We start from the raw sequence: 21,967 nt of genomic DNA on the forward strand, positions 1-21,967 counted from the left end.
ACAGGCAGTACATCAGCGAGAACAGGCCAACAGCATTCAGAATCTGTTAAAAATGTTCTTAAGCTTCAAATTCCCCATAAACGGGCTAAATAATTCTGCAAATTGCAATGCATGAATCTTGAACACAATCCAGTGGTTTTGTGATTGACTTGTGGTGGGATCATCATCTTACAGTATCACTAACAGGGACCATTCACAGGACATGATCAATTATTTGTAATCATATCAGTGCATCATCCCCCTCGCCATGTTTAGATAAGATTACTTCCCATCTGGGTTTTTGGACATGGATGCATGCTTGCGGGGTTGATGTAACTTAATTTTGTTTATAATGTCTTTAGCCAGTCTAAGAATAGACGCAGCATGCACAGATTTGTCTTCATGGCTCCTTTTAAGACTCTCAGCTGAGTACAGATGTGGAGCTTCTTCTGAGCATCTTGGTTAGAAAGGACAAACCTCTTTTGATGCACAAAACAATAAGTGGTGAATTTGATTCATGAGCTGCGTGTGTGAATGGATGGATTTTTGTATTTCAAAGAAGGAAACAGTCTTAAATAGATGTTAAATACGAGGAACTCAGGAGACAACCTATCGTATTTCCTCATGTAGCTGTTCCATATTTCATGTGATCCTCCACAGTTCAGCGTAGATGTCTTTGTTCTGCTGAGAGAATTACAAAAGAGACACTTTGTTCTCCAACACGTCATGTTTGTTTTTTCTGTATATGTTAGGCATCAATAAGAAAACATGTGCAGCAAGGGTAAACATTGATTTTTGTTTTTCTTTTAAAATATGAAACGCATACATGCTCTTAGCTTGTCCGGGTTGTTCCATGTCATCCAGCAGTTGACTGGAACATGCTCCAGCCAGCCATCACCTAAAAGAAAAGGTGAAATCCTGAATCAGGTCCAGAATGAATAACAAACAGTTTTATTTATTATTTATTTTAAATGTATGATCACATAGTACAGAAGTATATTTTGTATGACAGTTCTGTTTTCATTTAGCTACCTCCGCTATTACTTGTGTCCATGACAAATGTGCATTAAATGCGCAAGAAAACACATCTATTCATTTCAATAACCTAATTTCGCATTAGAGAATTTTGCAACAAATTGTGTATAAATTAGTTACATTTAGTCATTGCAATAAAAGCTCACATTAAGAAATATATATTTTTTAAATAATAAAATAATTCCTATAAAGTAAATGTAACTGAAGAATGGTTTTCATGTCATACTTTCTCTACTTTTTAATGTGGTCATAGTGTCTGAGCAATTATTTATTATTCATTAATTTTCTGTTACTCATAAGAGATTACCAGGATGTGATATTAAGGTCTATTTCTATTGGCCACTGTTTAAAAGGGGAAAGACAAGAGAGCATTATCACAAAAATAAAGTAGATATCGGTTTATTTTATTTAGTGAAGAAATGGCTGTAATAAAATACTACAAATAGTCTTGCAAATAAGATATGAGGCAGTAGACAAGATGCATAGTTATGCATTTGCTATTGTGTGAATGGAAAAATTCTGTTTTTATGTTGTGCACAGTATTTTATGGAAGGGGCTGTACTGGGTGGGAATATGTGCTGGGAAAAGGCATTGTTCTTTTGCTGTGATTATGCACGTGGGATAATGATTTAAAACATTTTATAGAGAAACAGTTTTCCACTATTTGGACTGAACTGCTTCTGGTTCAAACAACAGTGGTGATTAAAGCTGTAATTGTACACACATCTTCTACAAGTTTATTTTGGGTGTGATTAAGTGCTTTTGCACATCGACCGACCTACTCCCATAAAAGTTTAATGCTTCAAAGTAACTTGTACTTCAAAGGAGCATCGACTGATTTAAACCAATTATGTGCTATGCTAGTACTCATGAAGGTTGCCATAAATTTAACCCACATTTTTTATTTTTTTTTGTTTAACTTCTTGCCCTGTTACTCTGAACCAAGACACTCATATCCTCCTATTTATTCCTGCAGTGTGTGTCCGGGCCCTGGAAGTGACTGTGTCCCAGAACAGCATCCAGGTGGCTCGGGGCCAGACGGCCATCCTGCCCTGCTCCTTTACCACCAGCGCTGCCCTCACCAACCTCAACATAATCTGGATGGTGATCCCGCTGTCCAACGCTAACCTGCCAGAACAGGTATCAATGACACATCCATTCATTGAAAATAAAAGAAAACTACACCCCCAGCCTTTCAGTGGGTTTGTATCCAAAGGTCAGACTTAAAGAAGTGTTAGAATATAAAGTGTTAATGTTTGAACATAGAGGTCAGAATCCTGCTATAAATGCAGTTTTGTCACGATGGGTGTAATAGTATTCTAGCCATCTGCGCAGCAGTGCACTGTAAAGAGAAATGCAGACTTTTAAGTTGTTCCTTAACTTATCACATATGTATCATGCGGATGATCATTGTTCTTTCTCCCTCAACGTTGCAGTCGAAGCAGGTATACAAGACTTGATTTGTTTATATGGTTGCTCAGATACAGCGCAAAGAGAACATTTTAATTATCACACATGATACAGAGACTTCTTATCCCCTGCCCACATGCTTTAATTATACATAATTCAAGTCATAAAATTTGGATCCGAACTTCCAACATTACTTAGGGTTATGGTGACGATCAGGACAAAGCCTTGGCTGTATTCAAAGCTCTCCACCTATTTGGTCCAAATGCCAAAACAACAGCACTGTTTTTATTTGTATGTGTGTACATTTGTGGCACAATGTAGAAAGGGAAAACATTTATTGTCTGAACTGAACTACTGTCAAATTGCATGATGCAACCATCTCAACAGAAAATGGGAGCAGAACAACAAAGAACACAGCAAATGGTCCAACTTGTGCAAAAGCACCTGGGAAAAAAATACAAATAAACCTTAAACTTTTTCAAAATGTTCAGCTTGCAACCAAAAACCTCAAAACGGTTTTATGTAATATACCAACCTAAACGAGAATTGCACAATGGTAAAGTGCAAGAAAAATAATATGTGGTTTTCAAAGCTTTTAATCAAACACAATCTAAAAACTTGTTGCATGAATTTGCATTGAGTGCCCCTGAGTTTTTTCTCTTGTTCACTGGATAGTGTCTTTCAGTTTTTAACTCATGTCATGGATTCTAATTCTTTTATATAAATCATCCTTTTCCAGGTATGAACTTTTGACTATTTACATAACCCTTTAAAGTGTACTTGTGGCTGAATGGCTAGGATTCTTTTCTGCAGGTCAACTTCTGCCCCATTCTCAAGTCTTTTCAGGCTCTAACAGGCTTTCTTCAAAATATGATACTGCCACCACCAGGTGTCTTAGACTGGATGGTGGGCTTAGTGTTAGTTCCCTGATATAACTAGCATTTTGCCTACAAGGCAAAAAGTTACATTTGACCAGGACACTTTGTTCCACCTGACTGTTATATCCTTGGCTTTTTTATGACCACCTGCATTTACTTCTAATTGCTGTTTGTTACTAGAGTAACTACAGTTCTAATAGGCAACAGGATTTTTGAATACAGCCAGTATGTCACTAACCCAAAATGTGAATTGTGCTTAAAAATGGAGCTAATGGACATTGATAAAACAAACACACGACACTTCTCTTTTCGGTGCGTCTGACAGCTTTACAGTAGTCATTGTCAAGCTTTGTTGTAAGAAAAGTTTCCAGGTTTTCTAAATGGAACATAAGTCAGGGGACATTATGCTAAATAATTTATCAAAAGTTTTATGACAATTTAGAAAACATATTAACTTTTCCAAAAATTGTGTGTGTTAATTATTTTTAATCCCAGAGACCGTTGATAGAAATAGTTACCCTGAAGTTGGCACAGGTCCTTGTGAACCATATGTCTGTGTAACTTTAAATTAAGCATAGTTTTTTTTTTTTTTTTTGCTTTTTTTTATAGTTTGCACCTGACCAGGAGTAGTTGCATGTATTATTTCTAATTTGGTCTCTCATCCTCCCCTCCTCCCCTATAGCTCTTCTCAGTATTTTGCTTTTCTCACCTTTGCTTACTTGCTTCTCTCTCACTCAGTGTTTCCTCCCCCTCGCAGGCCTTTCTCTGATTCCATTTGAGTTGTTTAACATGCAGCTGCAGGCCGTACAAGCTCACCTGCCTCCCTTCACTTTGAACCCCGGTGCTGGTCGGCCGCCCAAATAACACAATCATCTTCTGCACTAATTAACTCACGCCCACGACAGGCTCTGTAACGCAGCTGTTCTCACCGCACAGACACAAACACACGCACGCACGCACGCACGCACACACGCACACACACACACACAAATACTGGCATATTCATATATACACACACATACACTCAGAATTGCTTTGAACAGACTCCTGGTCCAAAACCATTGTAGATGCTCATATACTCTCCCTAAGCAAAATTTTGTTTAGAAGACACAGGAAAGACAACCTGGCCTACTGACTAAACTTGTGGTCATATGATACAGATTGTTTTATTGCCAGAACATGACTGATATGATTGACATATCAAGATGATATTTCTTACCGATATTTCCTGTTTCACGCGAAAGAGCTTTACAATAAACCTTTTATCACATACTGTCCGGCTGAAAAGTTGGGTCCTCTCTTTTCCTTTGCAATTCAGCAATGTTGACCTTAAAATTGTTGAAATAATGCAGAAAGCAAATTTCTAGAATAGTCAAATAGTCAAATAGATTTTTCTTTTTTTTTCTCATTGTTACCATCTTACTTGTCATGATGACAGGTCAGGCTGTGCCTCCTTTTGTTATGTTCTTGCTCCTTTAAAAATAAAATATCAAAAATTGCTCTCCATGCTAGCTTTAGCTAGCTGTTCATTTCAGAGCTTATTCTGTTTCGTTTTTTCTAGTCATTCTGATCGCAGAGTGCCCCCTGCAGGTAGCTACTTTAATAGCAACTGTCATTACACTTCAAGTCACTGGCTTTGAAATACACTGAAGGGTGGGCCTTCATTTAATTCAAATGTTGGGAATTGACCAACCTCAAGCTTAGAAAACAATTATGTTGTCATCTGGATTTTCCCAAATTAATATTTTTCTTGAAATAGATCAACTTTTAAGTTTGTGACGAGAAACTTCTTAAAGTTATCTATAATTTTCCTGGACTTTAGCCAATAAACATTGCTTTTTTAATCCTAACTGAGCTAAAACAGCAATTGTTCCGCCTGATTTGATCACAGACGGTAAGAAAAAACGATTACATCAAGTGTGTACCTTTTACATGCGCACTCACACATATACCGCGGCATCCAGTCTGTGCAATCACACATTAAAAGAAGCAAACATTTGGTGTCTGCATGAAATAATTGAGCAGCCTTAAATGTGTGTGATGAAATAAAAGTGCCATGTGAGGTGACAGAACATACTGAAGAGTACAAGTACAAGGTCATTTTGGAAGTCAGGAGAGTGTCATGACTGATTATAGTTGATGCTAAAAGCCATTAACAATTACTGAACAGAACTCTTGCACAATCCGCATTTGCACTTTAGCAAGTACACTCAGGGCTCTGCATGCTTAAATTTGAGTGCCATGTTCAGATAGATCTGCTGTAAATGACTCACTGTTACTGTAAAACACAAAAAAAACTAAAATGTGATCTAAAATATGCCCTTTCATACATTTTATTTATTATGCATTTCAGGTGATGCTTTTATTGTCTTAAAGTGGCAGACGGGGCCTTATCCGTCTAATCTACCTCCTTAACGGAATTGTAATGTGGCTTTTCAATTGACAGCGCATTGAAATGAGTATTTTATAAGATCAGAGAAATCCTACGTAACCTTAATACACCTCCTGCACTCATGTCATATTTATCCATTGCACATCAGCTCCATAAACTATGCGGTTCACTATGAGTCCATTCCACTTTGATTGCTTTAAACTTTGAAGACTAACATGAAGACTGTTGCTTTTGTGGGATAATTTGAAGCGTTGATTTCTGTTGAATTGACTTCTACGAGTGGTGCTTTCAAATTTTACATGTCATACTTACTGACAAATATGAACATTTATTTTTTTTCTCATTGAAAAGGAAATAATGATTAAAATAACTAATACCACTTTCACAATATCTGTCTTGTGCATTGTATTCAAGTTCCACCATTGTAATGTAATCTAATATTTTTTTGTTTGTTTTTGATCTAAATTCACGTAATTCTTTCTAGTATTTAAGAGGACTCTTGGCTTTGAGCGTGTCAAATTGATAATAATGGATAAATAAACATGCTTCGTTGATGATTTGTTGTATTTTCCTACGTTTTGGACCTGAAGAGGATTCCATGTGAAGTTCCTCTTCCTAAATCTGGAACAGTCTAAACCTAAGCCTTGCATTGGTTGTATCCTGTTTATCTGGTCTGATTAACTGACAGGCTGAGCGGTGGATTACAACGTGCTGGCATGTGAATCTGTGGAGTGTACCTGTGTTTGGGTGTTTGAATATTTGTGTGTTGTTTGTGTTTGTAATCTGTCCATCGTTCTGTTGCTGCACTGTGATCAAATGTCCTGACCTCTTTCCCCCGAAAAGCCAGGTGATAGATAATCCAGATAAACCCTGCTATCCAAATACACATGCACAGCTAAAATTATTGTTGCGTCTTGTCTTTTACAAGTATGCAAATCACTTGAAGTTTTTCCACAATTTATCATTTTACAATGACTGACTGCAGTGTGTTTTGTTTGCATTTTATGTGATAGACCAACACAACGTTTTGTGGCAGGAAAAAAAATGATTTGGAAACCTCTTTTATTAAAGAATTCTGAAAATGCATTTTTTGCATGAGAAAAAAAAAAAGACCTTACCCTGCAATTACAGCTTGTAGGTTTTGAGGTTTACCTCTGCCAGATTATTGCAGAATATCTTAAACTCAGTTAGACTCTATGCCAATGTTTGTGAAGATACATTTTGAAATCTTGGCACAGATTCTCAATTGATGATTAGCCTGGACGTTGGCTGTGCCCTACTAGCACACAAGCATGTTTTCATCAAAAACAACCTGAAAAACAACCTCCATTCATATTTCTACAAAACAGTTCAGGTTACCTGATGAAAAACGCTTTCCCAGAACATAGTCCTGTGACCACATTTTCCTTTGACAATGGTGTGTTTGTTTGCAGTTAGCAATCCTCCACACATGCCATTTTGCATGCAGGCTGAATGTTGCTCTCACCTGAACCTTATGTTGCTTCTGATTTAATGAGGTTTCATAAGGGTGTCTTTCAACCAGAGCTTTCTCCTTGCCATTCCTCCATAAAGACATGATTTGTGGCATGTCAAAAACTGGCTGTAAGAGATTCCCTCACCTTAGCTGTGTTTTTCTGCAGCTGCTCTGTTGGTACAATTGACCCTTTGTTTGCTTCACCAATTTATCCTCTCCTTATCATGTCCACATTGGACAGTCAGATTTCACAAATATAAGTTAATACTGTCTGAGAAAAAAAACTTTAAATCGTCTGACATTTTGACCGTGTGCTCCTCTTCTAACCCTGCAAATACATTGCCATTTTAGAAAATCATGAAAACCATAAGGCTGTATGGTGTGACAAATGACATAGTTGTAATAAAAAAGCCCAGTCTGTGCACATGCAACATATTGTGCTGATGGTGCAAACAAAGTCTGCAGAAGTTGTGTTGGCTATAGAGGAGAAACTTTAGGTGACAGATGGGACCTGAATCATTTAGGATCTAAAATCGGTTTCTATGGTACAATTTTCCTTAGCAAGTCTCTGTGTTTCTATTAAGTGTATACCTTCACATCACAGCACTCTTTATTATGCTGCATACAAGCTGAGTGGATTGTGGCTTATAGGTGCAAGCAAAGCAGAACAAACAAAGAGTTTGATGTAACAGTCATATTTGCTCTTGTGTATCATAACTGCTGTGTTGAATTAAGACAACTAAAAAGACTAAGACAGGAAATGAATTTTTCTGTTTCATTAATGGAAATAGATAAAATAGCAAATATTTAAATGCATTTTTGGCGTCTCAGACAGAAATGTTTGTCTCTAATTTATTATGGCCTTTTCAGTGTCATTGTCCAAATTTCTGTGTTTCTTGGTTTAGTTACTAGTAAGTAAATATTTATTCATGAAATTTTTCTCTAGTGATATTCAAGCCAGTGGGAATCCATGATGCAGAAATTATGTTAATCTGTATTTGAGAATGTTTGCCGTGGACTTTTGGATAATCACATTGATCCCAGCAAATCTACCTTAGGATGACTTAAATAGATGATCCTTTCCCTTGACCTCGAAACATGGAGAAAAAAAATTTTGTTTATTCAATCAAAGAAATTGAACAAAGACCCCTTTCTTTCTCTTCTGTTTATTTTAAGTTCTAAGCACAAAAAATTTAGCATGAATAGAAGCAAAACAAGCAGTTACAGGCCATTGATTCAACTTCTCTATGCTCAACCAGATAAGCTATTTTGCAGCCTAAATATCATCATTAGATCTAGCTGAGAGTGTAAATGTTAATGCTTTTTATCGATGAGGGAAAAATAATGTATGCAGGATTAGTGACTGTTTTCTGCTGGATAGGCGTGATTTTTGTTTTTAGTGGAGATCTTAAGTTGTTTTCATAGGGATCAAAACTTACAATCTCTACACAAGCCTAGATCATCGATTCAACCTGGTTAATAGTATTTTTCTCTATATATATAGCTCTGCCAGCAAATATGTTAAAATGTAAAGGTGACTCCTTCACCTCTCCTCAAAGCAATCAAGCTCACAAGTTCCAGTTCATTGCCTCCTTGTTCAGACTGGAATTATCTGGACTTCCTTTCCAAGTAGCTCAAATGTCACCCATAAAATTTTGTAGAGCCTGGAAGCACAGAACTGGACAATACCCTTTCTGTGTACTACTGTAGTTATGGAAACTAAAAAAAAAAAAACTTACTGCACATTCATGCAGCCTACATTGCCCTTTTGAGAAAGTGGTGTGATCATCTCCACTGTTGCATAAGATTACATTTGGAACGTCTTTAACAGAAACTCATATATATGACAGTTTCCTTTTCAGTACAACATTTTTGTGTAGTATGTTTTGGGTAATGGTCTTTAATATTTTGCATTCTCTTTTCTTTCAACAAAAGCATATAAGCTTTTGTTGAAAGAAATCCATTAGAAGTCCTGTTTGGGGTTTGTTGTTGTTGGTGGCGGCGGAAACATAAAGGAAGAGGTACACTGGTCATAGGAGACCAGGAGCCTTATGTGCTGCTTTCATACTGAACGGGAGAAAGTTGAGGGAGGAAAAGTTTTAAGGGAAAGAACACACAACCCTTTCAATAAAATTTGTTTTAGCAGTATCATGCTTTTGGGATCTGTGGCGACGATGATTAGATTTTGAAGATGAATGGGGCTTATACTATTTAAGTAAACCTGTTGGAAATTACAAAAGACTTGAGATTGTGGTGGAAGTACAACCAAAATCTACAATGGAAGCATTTAGTACATTCAGTATAAAATATTCAAAGTGTATCAAAGTCTCGACTCAAATACAATTCACTATGAGGCAAGACTTTTAAATGTTCACAAGCACTCTTCTAACCAAACTAACTGAGTTTTAGCTATTTTATCTGGTAGAATCAGCGAATGCTTTATTCTTTAGATGGTAAAAATAAACACCCAATAAACGTCCAACTCTAACTGTTGAATATAAAATGCATTGCACAATTTTCAGATTTCTAATTTTGCAAACCTCGGTATTAGTATTATGCAGAGTTGGTTGGGCACATGAGGTCTTATTTAAATAGAAATTTTGTAAAGGGGCAAACTGAAAAATTATATGGAAATGTAATGGCTTTTTTTTTTAGGTGTAGTTCAAAGAAAAGGTATTTGTAATAATTAAACCTACTTACCACATTCCATACAGGATATGACATTGCAATTACTCTGCAAAAGTTTGTTTAGATTTCAGTCAAAGGTATTTATCTAATTTTCCACTAAACTCTGTGTCTCTAAACATGCATTGGAATAAAAAGTGGACCATTTATTCCAGTAGTGGCAAGACGGAAAAAAAGTGGATTAAAATAAAATATATTTTCTGCAAATAGCACAATGAAGGTGTGCATGGACTGCAAATCAAACGCCGTCTGTACCAATGATGCTTTGGACAAATGACAGGCACAACCATGTTATTATTTTAGAATGTGTTCTGGATGGCATTTAGCAATGGGATGGTAATCATTGGGTAAATGAGTCCATATTGTTCAGGATGTTTCACAGGATAGAAGGAGATAACAGTGTCGGAGTTTAGTCAGTAAATTAAAGGAGCTATAGGGGGTTTAGAGATTTATTCAGGCTTTACTGAGAACATGGCAGGATTCTTCATGTCTGCTGCCAAAGGGGTCCTTATGGGGTCAGTTGGAAGAAGGATATGATAATGCAATTGGTACAGTGACAGAGAATATTGGAAGGTTTTTTTGTGTGTGTGCTTCCAGTTGTGGGTCGCGGAGGCAAGGGGAAACTTGTGAAGTAGGGCAACGAGCACAGATGCTCGTCCTGCGTCTATGTGCAGGATTTTTCGGAGAGAAAGGATGAAACAGGGGTTTACCGCTGGGCCAGCAGTGGGGCATCCAGCTAGTCCAGCTAGAGTTCTTAGGGCCGCCTGCCATCTGAACGCCGGCCATGGCCTCTTTTCTGTCAGCGAAGCGCCATAAAGCCAACCGGGTCACGCGATCGAATGAGGTGGCTTATACATACATTTAGAGCAGACAGGATCAACTCATCAGACAGACAAAAAGTAGATAAATGGGTTAAATATGGCACATTAAAAGCTGATCCCATCAGATCAGTTAACACATAAAGGCATAATGTGGCATGTGAGGCCAAATGAGTGTATCAAACTTGGTCCAGATTATATTGTGAGGCCATCAAAGACAAGCAACACTACAAGTCATCTCTTAGAGTGGGTACCAAAAAAGAAAAATCACAGGAAACAGAAATCTCTGGAAAGACAGGAAAATAGTCCAGTGACAGACGATAAAAATAAAAAAAATCACACAATAACTAGATAAAGGAGTATTATTACTGTGGCAGACACATCACACCAGCAACCCAATAGGGATGCACTTCTTGTTAGTAAATGAATCTCCACCGAAACACATGAGCAGAAAGAGATGCAGTTACAGGCTCTCATCACAGCGGAGGAGCTGCCTATTCATCTGCACATAAGAGGACAAAGCGAGCGCGCAGCACTCAGGAAATTGCAGCCGCGCAATTTACAATCGTTAGGCAGCGGTGGAGGACACAGTCACATACACACACACCCACACTTTCATCAGAACGGTCGCTATACCGCTAACACACACACACTCGTGTACGTTCACAGTGGAACACACTGGTGCTGGTTGTTTCCTGCCTGGGTCTTTGAACAGTTCAATGAGGAGTCTTTTCAGGAAAGTGAATAGCCCCTCTGATTTCCCCCTCCATGTGTGCGCTTGTGTCTCGTGCAAGGCAGCGTGTGCGCCCGACTGTCACGGTTCTGCACACAAGCGTTTGCGGGGTCCTTCATCTTTTGTGTGGGCCCAGCTGAGGGTGAGAGCTGCTGTACATGTTGTCCGGTCTCACAAGTGATCAGTTTGAACCCAAGCTTGAGGCATTTGGTGACTGGTCACTGCTCTTCAGTTTTGGAGCCGAGGGACGATTAACTCCACCTGAAAGTGTGTAGTCTCAGCTGGTGCAGTGTATTGGTTTATTGGTCATAGTGCATTGGCACTATGACCGCTATTAGTGGTCACCAAGGGACTTAGAAAAAAAGAAAGGCTTGGCTTTCCAGGATAAGGTTTTGTAGGAATTTCTCACTGGATTCCATCTCTTGTCCAGGAAACTTCTGTTATTTCTACTCTTGAAATCATCATCTTTGTAGTTTAGCTGTTTCCAAAATAAAATGTTTTCAATTATGCATTAAATTTAGGGAATGCTTTCATCTGAAGAGCCTTACAGTGTCATGAAAGCATACTTTTAGTGCGTGCCCTTTCCCCCAAAGTCAATCATGTAAGCCAGAAAAAGACCACTCACAAATAAAAGGATTTTAGTTGGTCTGTTTGCTTGCTTGTTGTAGAGAAGTAAGTCAGTTCCGATGGCTTATTTAGTCTGTGTGCTTTCTGTTTTCATCCTAGCCATAGAAATACGTCCCCCTCTAGTGTGAGAGACGTGTAATGAATCAACTCAAAAAATGTGTAGAAAACAACTTTCACAGGATTCTTGTGACTCTTGAAACACCCAGTTTTATTCCTGTAACAGTGCTTTGTATTTCCCCCTTGCAGATCTTTTCCTATTTTTGCTTTTCTGTCACACTTAAGTATTTATAATTAAGTAAAAATTACAGTTAGACAAGTAGCATGAGTAAATGCAAAAGTGACTCTGTGAAAATATAATTATAATCAAATTATCCTTGTCTGACGCTACATTTGTGTGATAATCTAAAACATTTAGATGTGACAAAAAGCAAAAACGAGAAATCTGAATGGAGGTGAATATTTTTTGATTGCACTACCCCAAGTCTTATTTTACTGTACAAAAATCCACAAAATGTTGACAAATTGTTCTTTTTTTTTCTTTCCCTTTCCACACCCACCAATGTCCAATATGCTTTCCCTTCTTCCATCCACTCCCTGTCTTTGACTTCAACATCTTTTGGCTGTTCCATTCTGTCACTGTGAATTCCCAACACAGGTGATAATTTACCAAAATGGCCAGGTGTTCACCCTACCTAACCACCTCAAGGGTCGTGTGGGCTTTGTGGCCACCATGCCAAGCACAAGTGCCTCCATCTTCATCAACAACACCCAGTTGTCTGACACTGGGACGTACCAGTGCCTGGTGAACAACTTTCCCGACGGAGGAGGACGTAACATCGGAGTCATTGGGCTCACGGTGTTGGGTAACTAACTTCACATTGCCACAGCATGTCTGTTTTAAGCGTATTGCTGAATGCAAGAACTCTCTCCTATATTTCTGAACAGTGAGTTAAATCTGTTCCACTCATAAAATGATTGCAGAATAGCAGCCATAAACCATCTTTGTTTAATGAGATTCTTCAGCTTTTTTAACGACGCAATTTCCTCTGCAATGAGCAGATGAGCAATGAGGAAAAAAACAAACAAAAAAAAACATTATTTTTGCTTTGTTAAGTGGTTAACGCGACACCACCCACTCTTCCCATCTGCTAGTGCCCCCCTCAGTGCCAGCATGTCGAATCCAGGGAACGCTGGATGTAGGCAGCGACATCATGCTGTTCTGCAGTTCAGAGGAAGGTATTCCCACGCCGTCTTACTCCTGGGAGAAGCTTGACGCGCTGCCCAAGCTACCACACAACGCCATGCAAGGTATTACAAACAAGCTGGCCGTCGGAGTTCCCCTTTGCCCCACCTTTGCTGGTAAATCTCACACACGCAGAGGAGCTCTGACCAGAACCCAGACCCTTCATCAGTGCCACCTGTTATCTGTGCCGGGCCCAAACTGCACCTATAATCCTGCTGAGGGGGGATGAGTAGATGTATGGATGGATGTTTGGATGAATGAATGAATGGATGTATGGACGGGTTGATTGATTGATTTTCACAAGTGAATTTGTGCTGGAGTTTGTGTGTTTACTTTCTTACTTCATGCTGACTACCATCTCTGCCAACACTTAGCTCTAAAAAGTGTTATTTGGGTGGTTTTCAGCATCAGTTAGAACAAGTACAGTGGACTATCCTGTCTTTTCCAAGTTTGTATTCCAGAAAAAGATGCACATGCCTGTACGCTACTGGTTAGCAGAGGTCATCTGCCCTGGGAATAGCCTGACCCAGCAGAACACAGCAGGAAGCCGACCAAATTAAATGAGCCCTACTATGTTTGATTGTGATCGAATATTCAGCCAGAGTGAGGCCAGAACTTGATGCCTACAGAAATCATGTTGAAAATATATGAAAACCTCTGACTGGCACTGAGCTTCAAAGTGTGTTTCCTTTTTGTAGGTTTTGGCCGTTTACGTCTCACTCAAAGTAAAATGAGATTCTTCACACTTTGCAGCACTGTGGGGTGACTGTAAAAGGTACAAAATGTCATGATGAACATTAGGATGCTAATCCCACACAGTAAATAATTCCAGTAGTGTACAGATATGTGACTCTTATCATGCACATCCAACCATTCATCATTTGTCACACAGTACCAGGAGTCTTACTGTTTAGCTGCACAGCATAATTCACATTTTGTATTACCAGGTAAATGGCTCCCTCTATAGGTTGTGAGCGGAACATTCCTGTATTTTGCATGTAAAGTGGTTCTTAATTCGAATGAATCACTATAAGTTAACAGAAAAGGGTGTTTTTTTCCCCCATTACAATCACTTTAATAACATTGCGGCTCTGTGTATGTCCCTTCAGACCAGATGCAGGGCACAGTCACCTTGAGAAATATCAGCACAAGCACCTCAGGGTTTTACCAGTGCACTTCCAGCAATGCCATTGGCAAGAGCACATGTGTGCTAAATCTGGAGGTTGTGGCACGTAAGTAAACTGCATGTAGCCTCAAACAAAAACTATTGTTATTGTGAAAAGAGTAAAAAAAATTAAAATACGACAAATTTTCTAATAATGTTGAGTTTGGCAACTAACCTGGTTTTGTTTGCGGCTCATTATTGTTATCCTTTATTTAGATACGTACACAGAACACTCTTTTAAAGCACTGTTATACTTTTATATAAGGAATCTAATGTATTCAGTAAGTAAACTCATATTTTCACGAGTTGACGTGATATGTCAGATAGGGCAGCAATGACAATTGGGAATAAAGTCACATATCACTTTGAGCGGCATGTCGGATCAAATGAAAACAGATTTGCATTGCAAGCAAAAAAGAAGCAGCAGACAGAACATCTTGCACACATCAGCACTTGACACTTTTGACACCAACAGATAAAAAAACAAACAAAGGCTGCTGTAGGTCATAGGGAACGAGTTCTATAGGATCTGTCAGTCTTTCTGTCTTTCTTTTTTTGGCTGTTTTTGTCATATTTCTTTGACCTTAGTAGTTATTTATTAACTTTTAACAGAGCATTTTGTATAGTTACTGAAAACAAATGTCACTGCTTTATTTGCCAATCAGTCGCTCCCTGGACAAAGTAAAGAACCACACAATAAGAAACTAAACACATTTTTTTAATGAGTGCAGTCAGTTTGCACTTGCTAACAGCAATTCACACTTTTTCACATTGCAATTACACACGTCACTATATTTTATTAGGATTTTATGTCAGACCATCACAAAGCAGCACATAAATAAACTGTTCAGTGAAGGACTAATAGCGCAAAGAAAGAAAAAAAAGCCATGTACATGACAGCTCATATGTGGATGCTTTGGTCAAATTAATTTTAATGTGTCAGAAAACGTCCTGTGGTTATTATCTACAAGCCGACTTACAGACTGCACCTTGCTGCTTTTCATGTTTTGATAGCACGACTAGAATAAAGGAGATTTCTATTATATTATAATAATAGAGCTAAAATCAGAGCTGTAGTGGAAGTAAAAGACCTTAGATTGCAGTGGAGGTTTACTTTGCAGCTGGACAGCCAGCGCTACATTTGGTTTATATAAAAGCATATTTATGTGATCGAATGACTCGGTCGAAATCCAAACATAAATTCTTTTGGTGCGATATGAAAAGCTACTTTTCAAAGAAATTGAGGAAATATTAGTGTAAAGTCCTGTGTTTATGGAAGCTGCATCATAAGTTGTTTTTAACAAAGTATTGATTAGATGGGGCTGAATACCATCTATATGTGTATAATAGCACATTTACAATTTTAGAACATTTAATTTTGAGTCAAAACACTAATATGTATACTTCAGAGTCTCTCCTCCTGTCTCTCTCTTTACCCTGCAGCCCAGCCGCAGAGTGTAGGTCTGATTGTAGGAACCATTGCTACAGGAATCCTTGCTGTCGTCATCTGTTCCCTGCTAGTTGTGGTCACACTGTTTTACTGGAAGAACAAGAACAAATATGAGGAAGAGGAGATTCCTAATGAGATCAGGTTTGGTTCAGATTTTATTCACTACTATTTGCATTTATATGGTTTAATGTAGATTTAGGAAAAATGTAATGCAATTATTTGAATAACTTGTTTATGTCTTCCTTGTAGAGATAGAATAACTTGTTTTAATCTTTGCATTTTTGCAAAAAAAAAAAAAGAAGCTATTTTTAAAGTCAAAAATGTTGTTTTGTTCTTGACATTTTTTATTTTAGTGTCTGTTTTAGTCATGCAGGTTTTGTTTCAGACACATGCATCCTTAGCCTTAAAAAAAAAAAAAAAAAAAAAGAGAAATTGTGGATGTCATGCTCTTGCAGATGAGCATACTCTGTGTTCACACAGACACCACAAAGCCTTTTCTCAGTAAACCCAAGCCAGTAAATTGGATTTCAGGTTCGGGGCGCTCACCTTTTATTGAATCTCCTAGCAGCAACTTATTTCATCATTACAAGCTAATTTGTCTTTTCAGGCCGTCCGTTAATCTCTGTCAGTTGTTTACCCGGGGCTACAGTTTCCGACTGTAATTATTCCTAGAATAATTTGGAAGATAATTCAGATTTCAGGAGTTTTGTCTGTCTCTGAACACATCTGCCTCATTCTTAGCTCAGCTAGACTCAGGTTCCAACCCTGCAGCTCCTCAGTAGAATAAATGAACATATTAAATGCTAAATGTGTCTTGGCCTGAATTTAGCTAAATGAAAGAAATAGTCAAGAACCAATATTATCTTTTAACATTCATCCTTATTGGTATTTTGACATTTTTACAGTTGTATTTTATTGCTTAAGCTACATGTTGAAACATAATAAACTCAATAGATTCCAGAAACCTCTAATAACTAGAAATGAAAAAAAAATGTGGAGTTTAACTGTGTATGATTCAATCTCAGTATAAATGCAGCTGTTCTGTGATGGCCTCAGAAAACATTAGTGAACCAGCATCATGAAGACAGAGAAGAAAGCTGACTGGTCAGGAGTAAAGTTGTGTAAAAGATTCTGTGGCAAGACTTAAAATGTTCTGTTCAGAGACGTTCTCCTCCCAATCGGACTGAGCTTGAGTTCTTTTGTAATGAAGAATGAGCAAACAATGAACTCCCTAGATTTGCAAAACTACCAATAAAGGTTTTTAACATTTTCTTTCAGAAAAAGGTTGTTAACACTTTATTTGAAAGGTTGTGCATAAGACTGACATGATACTGTCACAAACATGACATAACACCTGTCATGAACATGAAGGAGTCTTTATGAATGTTTATGACTGTTGTCATGAAGTGTCATTCGGTAAATAATGACACTTCTAATGCAAAGTTGCACTGAAAGTCCATTCAGTGCAACAGTCATAAACATTCATAAAGACGTCTTTATGTTCATCACAGGTGTTATGTCATGTTTATGACAGTGTCATGTCAGTCTTATGCACAACCTTTCAAATAAAGTGTTACCAAAAGGTCAGATTGTTAACTAGAGGTTAAATACCAATGTTTATGTGACAATTTGTCTGCAACATAAACATAAAACAATTTATTTTTGTAAAATTACTGAATGTGAAAAGTAGTATTTTTAGGATTACTAAAGCATCTATTAAATTGGGTTTTCTGTTACTGGCTTGGACAAACGCAGCTAGTTTTAAAGGAGTTTGGTTCAGTTTCTTTCTTTTTTTTTAAATGGGACAATACACATCAACTAAATCAAGTGCTCTGTTAAATACATTGATTTTATTTTTTTTTCTTCATAAATGTCGATGTTATCCCAACTTGACTGGGCATGCTTCTATGTTTCCTCTCAACAGAGAAGATGACTTACCTCCTAAGCGGTCCTCATCAGTAAAGGCTTTCCATGCAGATGCCTCTTCCTCAGAGAACGACACACTGACTTCTACAAACACGTACAACAGTCGCTACTGGCACAACCCTAAAACCAACTACGACAACAACTCCTACACGCGCTACAACGGAGACACTCGTCAGACCTTTACAGCTGCTCCTACTGCGGCTGCACATGGACCTCACGGAGCCCACAGTCACGGACAACCTCAGAACGCTACACAGGTCCGTGAAACAGCGGTGACAGCTCCAGGCTCCACCCCTCTGTCCCGCCACCCACCGCCCACCACGGCAACAACCACAACGACATCTTTTGCCAATGGCGGCCACATGCTCTCGCCACCCAAGACTCTGGTAGTCACAACAAACTCTGCCCCATCCCCACCCGCCATGGTGCGCAGCAACGGCACCGTGAGCCTCAAACCAGTGGTGACATCCGCACACGGGCACCACACGCACTCTTACGCTGTTAGCCAGGCGACGCTGGAGCGGATGGGGGCAGTGCCGGTCATGGTGCCCGCCCAAAGCAGAGCAGGTTCACTTGTTTGAAAACCTGATTTGTGAGTCTGCTAACAAGACTAAAAGAGTGTTTGGTTGGAACGGTTGAGATGTGATAAGAAAAACTGACTGAATATGGGCTGAAGCAGTCCACAACCCTTTACAGTTGTGTCTTTCAGTAAAGACTTTTTTTTAACCACAAACTAAAAGAAAATAAATAAAAAAAAGCTTGGGTTTTACAGTGCAGAGTTTAATTGATGCCAATTCTTTGATGGACATAATGCTATTTTTTCAGTTCCTTTTTGTTTGTGCTATTTTTATGGATTTTCTGCTGGTGAAAACAGTGGGATTGATCCCCCCTGCCCCCCAACCCTCTGGATGATTTCACAAGGCTGGAGTTCAAAATCCTGAAAATCACAGAATTCTGGATCTTCTTCAGGGCTGGATTATTGTTACGATTGTGTATTTTGTTTTGTTTGAGGCTTTGTTTTTGACCCAAACCATTTTGACATAGTTTTTTTTTTTTGTTTTTTTGTTTTAGCGTGTCGGTTTGCATGGTCAAGCAGAAGTAAGCTTTGAATCCCACAGTATAATGCATGTGTCCTTTAAGTTAGTCAGCTTAATTTCCCATTATTTCTTTACGTTTTTAAGTTTTGATTGACATCAATGATAAAAGTGGCAAAAAAGTGAATGTTGAAAGAAATTATTTAGATTTCCCAAAAGCATAAAAAGTGGAAAGAATGAAATGATAGTTGAAATGGCCTTAGAAGCTTGGAGTGGAGTGGTCAGGGGTATTTGGTGCAATAAACTACATAGTGTATGTCAGTGAATGCAAACATAATTATTTTAACGCACTTTTAGAGCAAAATAATACCAAGAGCGTTGTCTTATGAAAACACTTTTATTCATTATATGCTTTATAATCAAAAATGCATCCAACCCTCTCTTTCAAACTCTAACTTTGATTTCAAGTTGATTAACATGCTGGGTTACCAAACAAACAGAGACCACTCTCCTGATCTAAACTCTGACTTGCTGCTCAATATAGTGCTTGCTGTCACCATTCTTAGCTGTAGTGTCTCTGACTCACACCATGTCTGTGCTGCTTTAAGATGGAAAAAAGATGTCTTATTTCATACATGCTTCATAACGAAGCCAGAGAATTTTATACAGTATTTTTGTTCTCAACTAAAGCTCACGTTTAGTGTTTTTTAACTGTACATATTAAAACAGTAGGCTAGATTGTGAATCAAAAACACATTTTGTCTCCACATACACGTTACATCTTACTTGTCCTAATGTTCAAACTGTTCTGTTTTTTTTTTTTTTTGTTTTGTTTTGTTTTGTTTTTTACTTCAAGTGCAGGCTACCTTTGATTCTGCCTCATGGTGTTATTTCATACAAATGTTTATCTAATAAAATGTGTTTCTACATGAGTGGGCACATGTAGAATGTATAAACAACTGACACCTTTGGCTGTGTGTGGTAGAGTCGTGTCGCTGACCTTCTGTAATTGTATTTGATCAAATCTCACAGGCAGAGTGAGAAGCTGGAGTGTTTCCAGGCCTTTCCAAATCTGATCATTCTCATTTCTTTGCCTGCACATAATTTACCCTGAACGTGAGCCGTATTTTGCAAAGTAAACAGCTTCATAACTTATTATATTTATTTTGAATTTCATTATCTTAAACTTAATACAGTAACTGTATTTCATTTAAAACTGTTACTCCATTTTGAATGAGTAATGAACAAATATTCTAAATGGCTATTTACCATTTAAAACTAAAGATACCATTTTAATTCCACCAAATAGTTAAATAATTTCTGTTTTTGATTTCTTTGACTGGCTCAAGTTTGAACTCAGTGGGTGTGTGTTTTATACCAATTTGCTGTTGTTTGCAGTTGATCTGCAACTTGCATTGGTCTCATTTCCCCTCCACACATTTTGTCTGTTTGTAATTATGAAATGACTTGTAGCTAAACTTTTCTCTGCAGAGTTAAGAGCAGTCACTTACATGGAGCTTCTGTTGAAAGCCAGACTTAGCCAAACACAAGCTTTGGCTCAGGTCTGATTATAGAAACACAACTGTTTCCTTGTTTATCCTCTTCTCAGTTCATTGTCATGTGAGGAAGAGCTACATAATTTGCATCTACTATATATATATATATATATATATATATATATATATATATATATATATATATATATATATATATATATATATATATATATATATATATGTGTGTGTGTGTGTGTGTGTGTGTGTGTGTGTGTGTGTGTGTGTGTGTGTGTGTGTGTGTGCACCTCAATAAATAAGAACATCATCAAAGATGTATTTTGTTAATTCAGTTACGTAACTGCAAGTCATCCATGACACATCATGCGATTATTCTTCTAGTTTTGATTAAGGTGGCTTACAGCTTGTAAAATATCACATTCTATTCCAAGAGAGTTAAAATATTACATAGAACTACAACATTTTTTATTTTTCTCAGAAAAGTTGTTTTGGCCTATATGATGATATGAAAGGGTTGACAGTAGTCTAACGAGGACAGTAAATATTGTTGTATCCAAGCACAGAAATAGAAAGAAATGAAAAAAATTGTTGTAGAAGAAATTGTTAAAGTTGCATGGATGACCAATGCCTCAAGGATATTGTGGAATAAACCCAAATTAAGAGTTCATGGTTTTTTAAAGCCACCACATACAACACACAAATGTATCCAGGACATGAAATACATTTCATTTGGAAAATCAAGTATGTTGGATGAGCAAACAGGCTCCGAAGTTGATTGGCAGTCAGTGATCTAGGGGGCCGTGTCTTCTGCTGGTATAGTTTCAGTCTGTGTTATAAAATTCAATAGCAACTCTGCCATCTACCAGAAAACTTTTGGGGCCTCAGCCTTCCCTCTGCTGACAATCTGTATTAAGATGCTGATTAATTTTACTCACTGCTAAAATGACTAGTACCAACTTTAATGATTAGAGAATCACTTTGCAAATTCTAACCTGACCCTTTTAGAGAATCTATGGAGTATTGTAAAGAGGAGCGATGAGAAATGCCCAAACCCGACAATGCAGATGAGGTAAAGGCCCCTAATGAAGTAGCCTGGGTTTCCTGAAAAGCCTCATTCTGATGGTCTCCACACCACGCTTCATGCAGTTATCATCCAAAATGAGTCCAGACAGATGTTGGAACCTTGCATGTACTGTTTTTAAATGAATCTTATTTCATATGCAAATTTTAAGAGAAGCAAATTTTAAGATTTTTATTAGCTTTAAGCCAAATCATTACATTGAATAGAAATAACCACGTAATATCTCTCACTCCATGTGCACTGTATGTTTCACTTTGTGGATTTGAATTGCTAAAATTCATTTATATTTTAGTGATTTTCCCATTTATTGAGATGCACCTTAAATCTAAAGATGATCTGTTTTTTTTTCCTGACAATTTAGCCATATCTACCACGTGTTCTGATTTCTGTTGTTTTTTTCATTTCCAACACTGTTCCTGCCCTGATCTCCCAGAGCTTACAAGCAACTCCTCTTCTATGGGTCTTTGGCTTTATATGTCTCTGAAAGTATGGCAGGGCAGAAAAGTTAAATTGAGCTTATACT

The 21,967-nt window shown here is 37.8% G+C and overlaps 1 protein-coding gene across 2 annotated transcripts in view; it reads left to right on the forward strand.

Moving 5' to 3' along the window:
- Nucleotides 1–20,508, forward strand: part of igsf11 (immunoglobulin superfamily member 11) — a 109,315-nt gene extending 88,807 nt beyond the window's left edge. For both annotated transcript variants that reach the window (XM_008426056.3, XM_081614587.1), the window contains 6 exons: nucleotides 1,991–2,154; nucleotides 12,687–12,894; nucleotides 13,184–13,339; nucleotides 14,384–14,506; nucleotides 15,883–16,030; nucleotides 17,814–20,508. In XM_008426056.3, the coding sequence (XP_008424278.1) occupies nucleotides 1,991–2,154; nucleotides 12,687–12,894; nucleotides 13,184–13,339; nucleotides 14,384–14,506; nucleotides 15,883–16,030; nucleotides 17,814–18,396 (1,382 nt within the window). In that variant the 3' untranslated portion in view covers nucleotides 18,397–20,508. The remainder of the gene's footprint in view (nucleotides 1–1,990; nucleotides 2,155–12,686; nucleotides 12,895–13,183; nucleotides 13,340–14,383; nucleotides 14,507–15,882; nucleotides 16,031–17,813) is intronic.
- Nucleotides 20,509–21,967: the final 1,459 nt, after the last annotated feature.

This window comes from Poecilia reticulata, chromosome 13 (genome assembly GCF_904066995.2).
Source record: "Poecilia reticulata chromosome 13, P_reticulata-male-v2, whole genome shotgun sequence".
NCBI classification, from domain to species: Eukaryota; Metazoa; Chordata; class Actinopteri; order Cyprinodontiformes; family Poeciliidae; genus Poecilia; species Poecilia reticulata.